The sequence below is a fragment of the Nannospalax galili genome, unplaced genomic scaffold (genome assembly GCF_000622305.1).
Source record: "Nannospalax galili isolate Female #2095 unplaced genomic scaffold, S.galili_v1.0 scaffold54, whole genome shotgun sequence".
NCBI lineage: Eukaryota > Metazoa > Chordata > Mammalia > Rodentia > Spalacidae > Nannospalax > Nannospalax galili.
Genome location: NW_008341028.1, coordinates 12,406,727 through 12,423,730, shown reverse-complemented (window position 1 = coordinate 12,423,730; position 17,004 = coordinate 12,406,727). Strand labels below are relative to the sequence as shown.

Here is a 17,004-nt window from a genome sequence, read left to right as displayed (position 1 = left end):
ATGAGGACAACTCAACAATTGTTGAGTATTTAGAAATTAAGCAAAACTCTTCTGATTATTTTATTAAAGCATATTTTCTTCTGAAAAGAAATGCAGTATTAGAATTTGTAGAATACATGTAAATCATTTAATACAAATTATTGATAGGAAATTAGGATGAAAAGTTGAAATGGAATTCCATCAGATTTCATCTCAAGAAACACGGAAAAGAATAGCAAAGTGAACCCAACCAAAAAAATTAGAAAGAAGGACATTATAAATATCAGAAATCAGTACAATAAAAAGAACATATAAAGAAATCAACAAAGCATAATGTTAGTTCCTGGAAAAGATACCACAATAGGTAAATAAAAGATACTAGAAAAGTAACTGATAATAGAAAATATTATCAAGAATAAAAATAGTACTTTACTAAAAATTCTATAGCTATTAAAATGGTATCAGTATATATATTTTTAATATTTTTATTTCATGTGTATGCATGTATTGCCTCCATGTAGATAAGTGCACCCATGTCGTGCAGTGCCCGTGGAGGACAGAAGAGGTAGTCGGATCCCCTGGAACTGAGTTAGGGACAGTTGTTAGCTGCCATGTTGGTGCTGGGATTTGAACCTGGGCCTTCTGCATGAACAGCCAGTGTTCTTAATTGCTGAGCTATCTCTCCAGCCGTGGTATCAGTATATTTTGTCAACAAATTGACATCATAGATAAAATGCCTGAATAGCTTTTAGCACAGTTTACTGAAAAGTAGGAAAACCTGAAAAATCCTTATATGTTAAATAATTTGAATCGGTGGATTTAAGCTTTCATACAAAAACTTAATTGCTACTATTCTTACATATTCTTTTTCAAATTAGAGATACTTTTAAAATATGTAAATGGATCTCAGATAAAACAAGTACAATCTGAATTTGGAATACATATTGGGCCTTATGTAGATAGTATTTAAAGCCAAGACTATAGTTTAGATTACCTAATATAAGAGAATTACATGAAAAAAATTAGAGCACATAAAAACAACATCTGGAATTTTCATATGAATTAGCAGTGGGGTCTGAGAAGAGTTACACAGCGTATAAGTAGAGAAACAGAGTTTCAAAATGATGTGTTCAGTTTATAAGGTCCTTAGAAATCTCAAGGTATGAAAATAGAACATTTGGAAAATGCAGGTCATTTGTCAGCCTGACAAAAATCATGGAAAAGAATTTTAGAATTTGAAGTTGTACAGTGTATTTATCAATAGAATGAAATCATCATTGGAGTAGAGCAGACTAATATTTAGGTAGACTGTCTTTTTGACTTTTAGCAAGTTGCTTTAACTTACTAATCATCATCGGTAAATTATAGTGTATGATTAAATGTTGTGCTGACTGATTTTGTTCAGTTTCCTCTTCTTTTTTATTTTACTTTTTAAAAATATTTTATTATTTTTATTTTGTGTGTATGTGTGTATTGCCTGCATGTAGGTAAGTTCACCTGTGTTGTGCAGTGCCCACGGAGGACATAAGAGACTCTTGGATCCCCTGGAACTGGAGTTACGGACAGTCGTTAGCTGCCTTGTGGGTGCTGGGATTCGAACCTGGGTCTTCTGCAAGAACAGTCAGTGTTCTTAACTGCTGTGCTATCTCTCCAGCCCCTTATTTTACTTATTATTTTATGTATATGGGTGTATTGCCTACATGTATGTAAGTGCACCTGTGTTGTGCAATACCTGTGGAAGTCAAAAGAGGATTTCATGGAACTGGAGTTAGAGATGGTTGTTAGCCACCATGTGGGTGCTAGGAACTGAACCCAGGTCCTCTGCAAGAGCAGCCGTTGCTCTAACTGCTAAGTCATCTGTCCAGCCCCTCAGTTTCTTCTTCTGTAAAATAGAAATATCACCTGTCTCAAATGGTTGAATTAAATGAGACCATACATACTAACATAAAGTGTTTACAAGAAAGCCAGGCAGGGGGCTAGAAGGATGACTCAGAGGATAAGAGCACTTACTACTCTTCCAGAGGACCTGCGCCCATGTGGTGGCTAACAACTCTCAACATTAGTTCCAGGAGATCCAGCATCCTCTTCTGATCTCTGTAGACATTTGGCAAAATACTCACATAAAATACAAATAAATAAAATATTTTTTACAAAGGGGCTGGAGAGACCAATGTTCCAGCCTTTTGAGACCCCCCCCTTGCCAACACCCCTGTCCAGCAGGAAGTAGCTAAAGAAAGATCACCCTTAAGCCGGGCGCGGTGGTGCATGCCTTTGATCCTAGCACTCAGGAGGCAGAGGCAGGCAGATCTCTGTGAGTTTGGGGCCAGCCTAGTCTACATTGTGAATCCAGGCCAGCTGGGGCTACAGGGAAACCCTGTTTCAAAAAGACGAAAAAATAAAAGATCACCCTCAACCCTTATCATCAACAAAAGGCTGGAATGTTAGGTTCCTGGGAGGCTCTTAAAATGACAGTGGGACTTGCATATTCTACAACTACGGGTTCGGATTTAGCCCCAAGCAAGTCCCGTTGCTTACTGGAGGACCAACCAATCCTGAGCTGAACTGCCTAGCCTATGTCATGGAAAGTCACCCAACCACCTGGCTGTCTATATGTCTGACTTCCCCTGCTCACTGCTGTTTCTCTGCTGCTCTTTCCCTGTGGCAGCCCAGTGGTTTGTTTGCTCTCAAATAAATTGCTGCCACTGCCCCCTGCAAAAGGACTGGAAGGGCTGGGGAGATGGCTCAGTTGTTAAGAGCAGTGGTTGCTCTTGCAGAGGACCTGGATTCGATTCCCAGCACCCACATGGTGGCTAATAACTGTCAGTAACTCCAGTTCCAGGGGAGACAGTGCCCTCTTCTGACCTCTGTGGACTCTGCAGGTCATGGGTACATTTACATACATGCAGGCAATACACTCATACACATAAAATAAAATAATAAAAATTAAAATTATTTTTTCAAAAAGCTGTGCTATAGTGACTTCTAATTTTATGTTCCCTATTTTTTTTATTATAATTCTTACCATCTCAAACTTCACTTAGACAAAAATTATCTCCCAAATCTTATTTCCTATCCTTTGGCATGTTTCTCCTAGTCTTCTCCATATCAGTGTATCTTCAGTCTCTTGTTTACTTAAACCCCAAATAAGCTTCTCAACCTAATTCCCTCATTTTCTCACCACATCTAATCTGTCTTCAAGTCCTTTGCCTTTAGCTCCTGATCAGTGTCCATCTATGATAAGTATTTTCCATTCCTTCTGTTGTCAGCTACATAGTGTAAGTCACTCTCAGCTTTTATTTGGTTATTACAATATCCTTCTTTCTTCCTTCTTCTGTACTATTCATTTTCTATGCAACAACAGGTGTTTGTTTATGACACCATACTGTTCAGTGCCTATGCTGCAGTAGATGTTATGAAACACCCATAGGTTCCTCTCATCACCTTTCCAATGTCTGTCTTTTATAGCTCAATCAAAGAAATAAACTCAGGCTTCTGGACCTGAAAAATACTATTTGCCTACTTTTCCACCAGTCTTACCTTCTTCACTCTGTTCTGTCATTGGTTGTAGTACTTCTACAGAGTACTACACCACAGAGCTCACCACAGAGAAAGTGAAGTGTTCCTTTGCCTGATCTCATGGCTCCCTTTTGTTTTCCAGCTTTCTTATCACTTTATTAAATCTGTTTAATAAAAGCTAATAGTCCACAATCAAATTATGGAATATTTGCTCTAATTTACATTTACTATAGCATTTAGTAGTTTTAGAATTGGCTGACACTTTATAGAAGGTACCCAGTTCATTTATTAGAAGGTACCTGGTTCAGTTAGCTACCCAGAATAGAAGTCACTTCCGTCATCTTTTTTTACTCACTTCAAACTTGGCCACCTATCATCTTGATTATAATAGCTTTTCCCCCCACAAATAACAGTGGTATTTTTTTCATATAGGATTTTCGAGAAAAAAATACAGATCATATGCGGCCAGACATTGTAGCTCTTCTGAGAAGTAGCAAGAGTGCCTTTATTTCTGGGATGATTGGAATTGATCCTGTGGCTGTTTTCCGATGGGCAGTTATCCGAGCTTTTTTCAGAGCAATGGTTGGTTTCAGGGAAGCTGGGAAAAGACACATTCAGAGAAAAAGTGGTAAGTTGTAGTTACTAGTATTTTGCCATGATTATTTTGTTTTGTTTTCATACTATGCTTCATATTCTGTATCTGATAAATTGTGTATACTTTAGGTGATTAAGTGTATATCTGTAGGTCTTACCTGCATATATATTTGCATATATGCAGGTATGTTGCTGTATTTTCATTAATACATTTTTAAAAGTTAGTTTATTTTTATTTTTATATGTGAATGTTTTTCCTGCATTTATGTAAGTATACCCATGCATTCAGTGCTCTCGGGGGCCAGAAGATGTCATCAGATCCCCTGGAACTGTTGTTACAGACTGTTTTTTGCTGCCATGTAGGTGCTGGAAACTGTACCCTGGTCCTCTGCAAGAACAGCCAGTGCTCTTAATCCCCGAGTCATCTTTTCAGCCCTTTCATGAATAAGTATTGATAGGATTAATGAGTATAAAGCATGTTGTAGTAGGCAATGAATAAACCATTGTGATATTGAACAGAAATCCTAGTTGATAATGATCACATGATAGTTTAGAATTTAATTTTAATGTTTTTCTCCATTTTGTACTGTATAATTTTTCCTATAAATGCAACCATAATTTAATCTGAAAATGGAAATTGGAAAAATTGAGGTAGGATAGAGTAATATATATCTGTATCTATCTGTGTGCCTATCATCTCTCTCTGTCTGTCATCTATTTGTCTATCTAATCATCTACTTATGTAGAGGAATCCCCTGCCCCAGTGTCATCTTGCCCCTTGACTAATTTTGTAACTTTTCTTTCCTGTGAAGAACTATTATTGGGGTCTGGAGAGATGGCTTAGCAGTTAAGAGCATTAGTTGCTCTCGCAGAGGACCTGGGTTCAGTTTCCAGCACCTACATGATGGCTAACAACTGTCCCTACTTCCAGTTCCAGGGGATCCGACGCCCTCTTCTGACCTCTGAGGGCATTGCATGACATAGGTACACCTACCTACATGTAGGTGTTACACTCATACACGAAAAATAAAATAAAAGCTGGGTGTGGTGGTTTACGCCTTTAATCCCAGCACTTGGGAGAGAGGCAGGCAGATCTCTGTGAGTTCAAGGCCAGCCTGGTCTACATAGTGAGTTCCAGGACAGCAGGGGCTGCAGGGAGACCCTGTTTCAAAAAGACCCCCCCCAAAAGAAAATAAAAAATAAATAAAATATATTCTTAACCTTTACTGACTTTATTGAGGGTTTTTTTTTTTGCCATTAAAAAATGTTTTATTTACACACTATTTTAGCAATCTTATGAAGACCATGCCTGCCTGGGGTACAGTGTGAGTGAGAAAGTGAAGATTTATTACTCTATCAGGGAATTAAATATCTCTCAGAAGACAGTTTTCATCTAGAACAGGAATTCTTTTGTTTTTTTTTGTGAGAGAAATATAGAAAAATTTTATTGCATGAGTTAGAAATTCTTTATCAAAGTAACTATAAAGTGTAGAAATTAGAATATATTGAAATTTAAAAGTTCTGCTGACTGACTTTATTGAGTTTTTAGTTTGAAAGTTAGAAATAAGTCTTTTTGGTGCCTCCTCCTTAAGACATCAAACATTCCACTTCACATGTTGTGTGAGAGCAATTCCCATTTGTGGCTTTCTTGAATGTGCAGCAGTGATTTGTATATCTGTAGGTCTTAGTCTATTACTGTAGAGTTAGAATTTTCTGATGTATATGCAGTTGAGCCATACCTTTCAGTAGAATTACAATAGTGTACTTTGCTCTTCTGTGACTCCCAGACTGATTCATATGGCTTTTGTGATATGCACTAGCAGTATACCTTTAAAGTGAACTTTTAAACATTGGAAATGAATAAACTATTTTTGATCTTATATATATAAAATGAAAAGCCAAGTAATTAGATTTAGGTTCTGATTTTTAGATTATAATGTGTGTGAACTGGTACTTGAAAACATGCAGATTTTCAGTTTATTGGAGAAATAAAAGAACTGCTTCAACCTTTGCCTTTTACAAAGTGATTTATAAGAAGTGAATTTTTTTTTTCTTTCTTTGAAGAAACTTTTAGGGAATTTTTTTCCCTTTAAGATATTTAGTTTAGGAAGGGGCTGGAGAGATGGTTGAGCAGTTACGAGCACTGCAGCTCTTGCTGAGGACCTGGTTTATGTTCCAGCATCCACATGGTGACTAACAACTCTCTGTAACTGCAGTTTGGGGGGATCCAGTGCCGCCTTCTGGCCTCCGTGTGCACTGAATGCACATAGTACACATACCTGTGAGCAAAATACTGATACACATAAAAATAAAAATAATAATTAAAAAATGTAGTTTTTGGCTTTTTGAGACAGGGTCTTCCTTTAGCCCCAGCTGGCCTGGAGCTGCCTCCCGTGTGCCGGGATTAAAGGTGTGTGCCACCATTCCTGATCTAAAATGTTTTTTTAAAAAAGATACGTAGTTTAATGAACAGGAAGAGAAAGGAATGAAGTAAAATCAACAAAGCCACAGAGACCTATTGGACTCAAGTGTATCCGTGTTTGGGAGTCCAGAAGGAAAGCAGAGAAAGTATCAGAAACAGTTTTTGAAGTCATGGCTATATGTTCTCATATTTGACATATTAATCCACACATGCTTAAACTCTCTAGAGATGGACTAGCCAGATGGCCCAGTGGGTAAACCTACCAAGCCTCATGACCTGAGTTTGTTCTCTTGAGACCCACTTGGTAGAAGAACCAATTCCTGCAAGCTGTCCTCTGACCTTGACAGATCATGACACATGTACGCCTCCTCTCCCTCTTCTCCCTCCCCCAAATGTAGTAAAAAAAAAAAAAAAAAAAAAAAAAAAAATGCCCTAAGACAGAGACTATGAAAAGTGACACTAGAAAAGTGATGCATCCTGTTTAGGACCTCAACTAATATTAACAAATGACTTCTCATCAGACATCATTGAAGTAAAAGGTAGTGAGAGGGTATATTTAAAATGTTGAAGGAAAAAAGACTTAATAAATAATTCTGTCTCTATCAAAAATATATTCCGTATTCTAGGGAAATAAATCCTAAGTGACTTGCTTACTAGGAGACCTGCCTCCATTGGAAATATCATAGGAAGTTCCTTTGGGTCAAATGAAAAGATAATCAATAGTAACTTGAGTATACATGAAGAAATAAAGAGCACCATTGTAGGTAACAACAAAAAGTTTGAATAAATATAATTTTCATACTTTTCCAACACTTAGTTTTGAAACACAGTTGTTTATAATAATAGTTATAATTCTTTGCTGATGGTCATACTGTTTAAAAGATAGAATTTGTTTGACAGTAACAGTGTAAGAAAGATAGGGGCTGCTTTTTATTTGTTATTTGTATTAGTTACTTTTCTGTTGCTATGATATAACACCAAGACCAAAAGTTGCTTATAGTTCCAGAGGGATAAGAGCCATCATAGAGGGGAGGTGTGGCAACAAGCAGCAGTCATGGCAGCAGGAACTGTAAGTTGAGATCTCACATCTCTATCCATAAACAGGAAGCGTAGAGAGGGAACTAGAAGTAGAGTGAGTCTATGAATTCTCAAAGCCTGCTACCTAGTGACATACTTCCTCCAGCCAGGGCCACAGCTCTTAAAGATTTCATGACACCCCCCCCCAAACAGTACCACCAATCAGGACCAAGTGTGCAAATACTTGAGCCAATGTATTTCTCAAGTATTTCTCATTCAAACTATTAAACTAGTGAAGTTAAGTTCATTTTTATTCAGACTGGATTGCTATAAATTACTATCTTAATTATAGTTCTGTTAACTGTTAGGTAAATAACTAAAAAAAATTAACTGTTTAATACAAAGCAGAGTAGTAATGAAGGAAAAAAGGAACGAAAATGCCTCAATATCTAGAAAATAAATAACACCCCTTCACAAGTGGATCAAGAAAGAAATCACAAGGAAAATTAGAAAACACCTTGGGCTACAGATACTAGCAAGCAAACATAGTCCATATGAATCCCTACTTGATTAGTTTATGGCCTGCCAGACTTTGTATGTGGGCCAAAGGACATAGAAGAAGCTTCATCTAAAAATGAGTCAGGAAGGGTCATGCTGCCAGTACTTTTACACACTCTCAGGAAAAAACAAATAGTACTCTACCACTTATAAGGATATAGCTCAAATAGTGCTCACCAAGAGGTTATAGTTTCAAAACACCCATGTCACAGAACAAGATCTCAAGTCAATAATCCAATGTTCCGCTGAACTTTCTAAGGGGAGTTGGGTAAGGAATAAACCCAACACAAGCCAAAGGGAGGGCATTGTAGATTAGAATGGAAGTAAATGAACACAGAATAGAGAGCACTAGTATAAGCAAAACCAGAAATTCTCTGCAAAGATAAGCAAAATTGACAAGCCTGGAACTAGACTGGCCACAAAATACAAGACTCAAAATTACTAATTTGAATAATGAAAGGAAGGGACATTCTCCTGACCTCATGGAAGTGAAAAAAGATTGCTTATATGATTAAAAGGAACAAGTTAGAGAGCATTTGAAATGGAAAAAATTTGTAAAAAAGAATAACAGATACTCCTAAAGAGAACAGAAAAATCGAATAGGCCTGTAACAAAGAAATTGTATTAGTAATAACAAAAAACTTGTGGCAAAATAAAAAAGGACCAAATACTAGTGAATTCTAGTAAAAACTTGAAGAACTAATATGAGGGAATAATTTCCATTTCATTGAGGCCCCATTACTCACAAATACCAGGTAGAACAGCATAAAATAAGAATAACACACACACATGTCCCCTATGAATATGGCTGCAAAAATCTTTTAGGAAAACACTAGCAAACTAAACCCAGTGGTAGATAGAGTAGTATACACTGTGATCTAGTGGGATTTACTTGGGAATGAAATTTGTTCAACTTACAGAAATTAGTCAGTGTAATCATATTAATAAAATAAAAGCCAACACACTTTTTAAATTAAATTTTGGTAAAATACTTAAAAACTATGAATTAATCCCATCCTGACAAGAGGGTCTATGAAAAATGTAAGGTTAAATAACATCGTAATGTTAAAAGAATTGTGGGCCCTCCCCACCCGCACCAAATTCAGGAACAAGACATGTATGTATGTCCATTTTCCTTCTATTCAACATTATTCTGTAAGTACTGACTGGCATAACTGTGCAAAAAAAAAAGAAAAAATATTAAAACATTCAACTTTTATTTTTATAATTTTGTTCTGTTGTTCTTTTGTCTTATTTCATAGACAGACGTCTTGTTCTGTAGCCCTGGCTGGTCTCAAATTCACTACATAGACTGTAGCCATGGAATTTGTAGCAGTTCTCTAACCCCAGCCTTCTATAGTCTGGGAAACATCTAGAATTTTATCATGTGTATGTATGTGTGTTTGTGTGTGTGTGTTCCGCTGGGGCTTGAACCCATGGCGTGCACATGCTGAGTAAGTACTCTGTCAGTGAAATACATCCCTAATTGACACCTAGAATTATCTCTTACAGATACTATAAATATGTTTATGCACATGCTAATACTAGTAAGGTTGATAAGGTTACAGAGTACAAGATCAAAATACAAAAGTAAGTTATATTTTTATACAGTAACATTGGCAGCCTAAAGATGAAATGTAGTTCAAATTCCATTTATAAGAACATCAGTAAGAATTAAATTTGTGGATAAACAAAGGAATTGTAAGACTTGCATATTGAAGCCAGGAGTGGTGGCACATGCTTTTAATCTCAGCAGAGTCAGGTGGATCTCTGAGATCAAGGCCAGCCTGGTCTACATACGGAGTTCTATGTTTGCTAGGGGCTACAGGGAGACCCTGTCTCAAAAAAACAAAACAAAACTTGTACATTGAAAACTACAAAACATTTTTGAAAATAATTAATGCATGAATAGACATCCTATGTTTATACATCAGAAAACAATCTTAAGATGAAAATAGACTGAATTTACTGTAGAGGCTATGAAAAACTTCAATTCTCTTTATTCAAAAATTAATAACCTATTCTAAAATTGATGTGAAAAACAATCCAAGAGTGTGAGAACAACTTGGAGGACTTGAATGTCCCAATTTGGGTTAAATAATGGATTCTCTTACATGATACCCAAAGAAGACAGAAGTGGAACCCCCACCCCCACCCTGCCCAGCCTCCAAAGGATGATACTAAAAAAGTGAAATTAGAGTCTGTAGACTTGTAAAAACTTTTTGGAAAATCATGTACCTTGTAAAGAACTGCTGTTTAGCTGAGCATGTAATCCCTGAGCCTGTAATCCCTGCTCTCAGGAGGCTGATGTAGAAGGATAATAAATTCAAAGTCAGTCTGGGTGTCACAGAGTCCATCCTCCAGAACAAAAACAGCTGCTCACACTTGTAATCCCACCACTTGGGAAGCAGAGACAGGAGGATATTTGCAAGTTTGAGGGCATTGAGTTCCAGGCCAGCCAGGAGACTGTCCCAGCAGCAGCAGCACTAGCAGCAACAACAACAACAACAACAACGGACCATTGAGATGACTCAGCAGGTAAAGGTATATGCTGCTTTAGTCTGGCAACATAAATTTGATCCCTGGAACTCAGGTGAAGGTGGTAGCATAGAACTGATTCCACAAAATTGTCTTCTGACCTGCACATTCACACAATGGTACATGGAATCACACACACATACAAATAATAAATTTAAAACAAACTGACACCTAGAATACATACAGAACTATACTACTCATTTACAAGAGATAAGTAACAATTAAAAACGGGCAAAGGATATCAAGACACTTCTCAGTAGAGATCTGCAAATACCCATTAAACACACCAACTCATTACATTTGTCATCAGGGAAATGTAGGTAGGAGCCACATTGAGACACCACTTGACATCTTCTGGAATGGCTATGATAAAAAGACAGTAACAAATTTTGATGAGAATATGGGGACGATTGGAAGCCTTAGATATTTATTAGGATTGTAGAAGGTTTCAGCTATTTTGTTAAACAGCCTGGCAATTCTTTAAGTTAAGTTTAAGTCCCTGAGGCAGGATTGCTTCTGCCTCCTAGAGTCCTGGGTTGGATTAAAAGTGTGCACCATAACATCCAGCCCAAGCCTGCTATTTCTCTGTATCAGTTGTTTGAATATAAGATTACACTTTCTCTGCTAAATGTAGATGTTATTCTCTGAATTTGGATATCTAGTTTAGGGAATTATATTGAGATGAAAAAATATTCATCAAAGGCTTTTGAAGTAGTCTTCCTCTGCCTGAATTTTAAAATGGCTGTCTTGGGGCCTGGAGACTTGACTCAGCAGTTAAGAGCATTGGCTGCTCTTGAGGACCCAGGTTTGATACCCAGCACCAAATCCAGGGGCTCCTACACCTTCTGAACTCCTTGGGCATTGCATGACACAGGTGCACTTACGCACATGCAGGCAATACATGCGTTGAAGTAGTCTTCCTCTGCCTGAATTTTAAAATGGCTGTCTTGGGGCCTGGAGACTTGACTCAGCAGTTAAGAGCATTGGCTGCTCTTGAGGACCCAGGTTTGATACCCAGCACCAAATCCAGGGGCTCCTACACCTTCTGAACTCCTTGGGCATTGCATGACACAGGTGCACTTACGCACATGCAGGCAATACATGCGTACTCATAAAAGTAATAAAATATATTTTTTTTAATGATGTCATGGGAGCTGAAGGAATGGCTCAGCAGTTAAGAGCACTGGCTGCTCCTGAGGAGGACTCACGTTCAATTCTCAGAACCCACATTGTGGCTAATAACCATCCATAACTCCAGTTCCAGGGCATCCAAGACCCTTTTCTGTCCTCCATGGGCATTGCATGACATGGGTGCATTTACATACATGTAGGCATAACACTCATACACATTAAATAAAAGTTAGAAAACAAATGGAACAAGTTCCTGCCAGGTACATGTCAAGTGGGTATGCCCATTACTAGCTAGGATAGGTGTGGGGATATGAGGCCATGTCAGGCAAAAGGTTATTTCAGTCCAGAACTTGAACTTTTGGTAGAATTCTAATCACTGGAAAAGAAGAAAAAATCTCTTCCTGCAACAAGGAGATGGCACATGAGTTCAAAGGTAAAGTCTGTGCGTTCATGTTCATAGCAGCATTGTTTCACAATAGCCAACATGCAGAAACAAGCCAGGTGTTCATGCCTTCTATGCTATATACATATTATAATTTTTTTAAAAATTAAATAAGGGGCTGGAGAGATGATTCAGCAGTTAAGAACATTAGCTGCTCTTGCTGAGGACCTGGTTTTGTTCCAGCATCCACATGGCAACTAATAATCCTATGAAATTCCAGTTCTAGGGGATCCAATGCCTTCTTGTGGCCTCCATTGGCGTTGCACAAAATGAGTGCACTTAACATAGATGCATGCAAAATACTCATATACATAAAATCAAAGTAAAAAATTAAAATGGTTCTATCTTGAGAAATATTTTTAGGTTATTGCATTGTATACCATTCATTTTTGTTTTTTTGTTTTGATTTATTTTTAGGTGTAGGAGTGTCACGCCTTCATGTGTATAAGTGCACCTATGTCACGCAGTACCCTCTCCAGCCCCCAGTATCCCAACATAATTATACAGTAAAGAGCACTGTTTGTCAGTTAATTTGACCCTATTGAGGCTGGAATATTGACTCAGTGGTTAAGAGCACTGGCTGCTCTTGCAGAGAATCCGAGTTCAATTTCCCAGCACCCACATGGTGACTGATAACTTTCCCTAAGTCCAGTTCCAGGGGATCCGACATCCTCTTCTAGTCTCTGTGGGCATTGCACAATACGATTGCACTTACATACATGCAGGGAATACACTCAATAACATAAAATAGTAAAAAAATATTTTTAAAATTTGTCCCTATTATTAAATTTTGCAGTTTTTCATTTTTAAAGGAAAAAATTAAATAAATTTTACCATTACTCTTTAATTCTAAGGTGATCCCTGAAAGACTGATAGAGTACAGCTCTCCTGAAGTATGGAAACTGTGCATTCTATTTTAATTCAATTTCTTACTAACATTTATGGTGTTGAAGCTCTCCTTCCTCTGCCTTACTGCTGGAATGACTCCCTCTTCAGCACTAATTTGGGGCTTTGGTCTTTACTTCATGCTGTCTTCCCTTTCCTGCTACTAGTTCATTTCTGCCTCATTTAATGAAATGGCGGTGAGGTATGACTTCTCCAGCTGTGTTCTCAGATTTACAGAAGTGCTGCTCAGTTTCCTGCTCCATGGTGCTTAATTGCACATTCTATCACACACTTGTTGGACTGCCTACAAATGTGGTTGATTGCCAGATTTGTAAAAGAATTGTAAAATTTTTTGGTAAATTATTTAGATATAATTTCTCCTGGATTCTACCAGTGTTGCCAACTATATACTGAATATATTTTAGAAAGAAATAATTTTTGAAGAACAGCGAAATACAAATTATCTGAAATGTTCCTAATAATTTTAATTTAGAATTTTTTAAAGGTGGTATTAACTCAGAATACTTTGATTAGTAGACACTTTGAGTATCTGTAAAAAGTATTTTTCCCTATTATTTGTAAGTGAATTTTTCAAATTAATTGGGAAAATCATCCACATTATCTGATATTTTTAAATACACTTTTAAGATAGTTGGCAGCATTGTCTTTGATTCTCTTATTGGTTTGGGCTTACATAATGTCTTTTTCTTTTCTCTCTTTTTTTGTTTTGTTTTCTTTTGCTTCCTAAGGACATGATGATACAACGCCATGTACAATTTTGAAAAGTATGGATAGTTTTAGCTTTCTCCAACACCCAGTCCACCAGAGGAGCTTAGAGATTCTGCAGAGGTGCAAGGAAGAGAAGTACAGTAAGGCTGCAAATCCTGATAAATTCTGTATTACCATATCCATTTGGAAATGGAAATCAAGAGCATTCTCCTCCAGGGTGGCACGGAGACTGCATAGGCAACATGTCCTCCATAATCCTTCAGGCGGTCGGTCTTGGGATATTTCTCTTGAGACGTTAATGCTTTCCCTTAAAAGTGCTCCTACACCTGCTCTTTAGCTTGGGTGACTGTCCTGTTTGCTATGATCACTGAATTGTTAATTAGCCTACCATCACTGAATTGGTTTCCATTTTTGAATTTGAGGTAGCTGGTTCATCAGGGGAAAAAGAGCAGTGGGTTTTTTTTTTTGAAATGCGATTAAATTAAAGAGAACAATTTTCACATATATGAACTTAGGAGATTATTACTATAATCATGATATTTAGCATCCCCCAAAGTTTCCTTATACTTAGCTGATTGTCGTGATTGCTTATGCTTGAATTTCAGCATCAGCAATGCTGTAGTTGTGAATCATTGATCCATTTTAGTTGATTGCAGTCCTGCAATCTGACTTTCCTATGTCTGGTATTAGAACAGAGTCACCACATCAGTGTTTTGGCATGAAGAACAACAGAATCAGGATATTCTGTATGTATGTATGTGTATGTATATATATATATATATATATTCATATTCAGTGTTTGTTTCATTTTATGAAATTAGGTTGAAAGATGCCTTTGATCTCCATTTCCTCTCGTGATCTCTGTTAGTCTGCTTGAAATTTGGTTCTTTTGCATATTGTGTGATTACAGCTATAGGGCTGCTCCGATTGTGATACTAAATGAGTCCTTCAGAAAACTCAGTAATCTGTGTATATTGGATTAAATTTACTTATAATTTGCTTTGAGCTTTTATAAAATTACCATATATTTAGGTTAATACTTACATAGTTTTGTGATTGAAATGTGATAAAATTTTATTATTTAGTATTAGTGAAAGAATATGAGTGGAATCTTTATGTGTTTTTATAACTGTTGTGAGGTCTTTTTTCAATTTCTCTTGTTTATACTTTAGTGGCATAAGAAAATATATATTTTGAAAAACAGTAAAGTTTTTCTCATTGTAGAAAGAACAAAGGTAAGTATTTTATTTTAAAAAAGTTATCTTTAAATAAACGTTATTCTTAGTTATTATTGTTTCTAAAAGATAACACAGTTCCTCATTCTGATTGTTCATCTTGGTATTCTAAATCTTTTAAAATAGCACACAAATGTTTGGGGTTGGCTTAAATGTATCCTATTTAGTTCTTTTGCTCTGTTTGTTTCTTCTTGACTCAGGCTGACAACTCCAGCCTGACCATATTGTAGCTTATAGGTCTAGTTGCAGCATTAGCTGCATGCAGAAGTTGTTTATATGCAATTTTGTAATTTCTGGACATTAGTGCTTTCACTTATTTTCTGTCTTCATTCCATTTTCTCTTATAACAATAGCAACAGTTCATTTAGTTCAACTGAAACTTTAAAGAATTTTGATCTGAATGTTACAGAATCCTAACACACTACATGTGTGGGATGCATGTAAACTCATTAGAAAGAAATCATGTAATCCCACCACTTGGGAGGCAGAGACAGGCGCATCTCTGCGAGATCGAGGCCAACCTGGTCTACATAGTGAGTTCCAGGACAGCAGTAGCTACAGGGAGAAAGAAGCCGGCGGTGGGTGGGGGGGCGGTGGAGAAAGAAAGAAACATTATGTAGTATTGTTATTTTTTTTTTTTATGTCTCCGATCTGCAGGCCTCTCCCAGGTAAGTCGATCAGGCTCTCTGTGCCTTGACTCCCCCAGCCTCATTCACCTTCTCATCTCCCCTGCTGGTCCCTCCTCCTAGCCTGGGTCCTGTCCCATTCCTTGTCTTGGTGACCCAGACCCCTGTGGAACCACCACTGTTTCCTGATCCTTTGCATCCAGACCAACTCAGTTCCTTCTCAGGCCCTCAGGAGCATTCTGGGCCGGGCCCCACCCTCACCTCCCTCTACTTCCCTGGGCCTGAAAGACCCGCCAGCCTCTTTCCTGGATGCCTCTTTCCTGGATGCTGGGACTGACCTTTCCTCTTCCTGATCCTTTGCATCCAGACCAACCCAGCTCCTAAGTGCAGTCCCCAGGAGCCGTTGGGGCTGCTTCCCGACCCCATCTTCCTTTGCATCTCTGGGTGACATGGCCACCAGTTGCCCTAGAACAGCATCTTTCCTGAGCCTGGCTCCCAGGCCAGTCCAACCCCCAAATTCCTGGGGCCAAATTCTTTCCTGGAAGGATCCAGACTTTAGGAGAAAGCCTTAGAGCATCTGATCCTCATCTGACTTGGACCTCTGTGGGAACTCTTGAAGACAAAAACAATCTGGCCACTCCAATTGAAAATCAAAAGAGACAACAGGAAGCTTAGAGGATCCAACATTTCATGCCCAAAAAGTAAACCACAAAGACACATAAAGTTCACAAAAAGAAGCAGACCTAAGCTTGAAGGCTTGAGTCTCACACAAGAATCAGAAACTACAACAGAAAGTCACATGTCAAAATCACAGAGAAAAAATAATAACATGAAACCCCAAAATAACATATCCCCATCAAATACCAATAGTCCTCTAGAGGAGTACAATGAGAACCTCCTAGAGATAATGAAGGACATGGAACTCAAAAGAACAATTATAAACGTGATGAAAGAACTCAGTGAATTTAAAGAACATATAAACAAAGAAATCAAAGAACTGAAGGAAGATAGGGATAAACTTCTGAATGAATGCAGAAAAGAGTTAGAAATATTGAAGAATGCTCAGGCTGAAATGAAGAAGGGAGTGAAACAGTAAGCCAATTAGAAATGACAGGAGAAAGCCTCACCAATAGGATGAATGAAATGGAAAACAGAGTATCAAGTCTGGAAGATAAAGTGGAAAAACTAGACCCCTCAAGCAAAGATTATGAAAAATTTAGGAAATCACAAGAATGGAATATGCAGGAATTGCGTGACACCATAAAAAGACCAAACTTACGAATCATAGGCATACAGGAAGGAGAAGAATCCCAAGATAATGGCATGGACCAG

The 17,004-nt window shown here is 37.6% G+C and overlaps 1 protein-coding gene across 6 annotated transcripts in view; it reads left to right on the top strand.

Moving 5' to 3' along the window:
• Myo9a (myosin IXA) overlaps positions 1-17,004 on the top strand; it is a 269,269-nt gene that overhangs the window by 128,646 nt on the left and 123,619 nt on the right. For all 6 annotated transcript variants that reach the window (XM_029565051.1, XM_029565050.1, XM_029565049.1 and 3 more), the window contains exons 14-15: positions 3,928-4,123; positions 13,832-13,951. In XM_029565051.1, the coding sequence (XP_029420911.1) occupies positions 3,928-4,123; positions 13,832-13,951 (316 nt within the window). The remainder of the gene's footprint in view (positions 1-3,927; positions 4,124-13,831; positions 13,952-17,004) is intronic.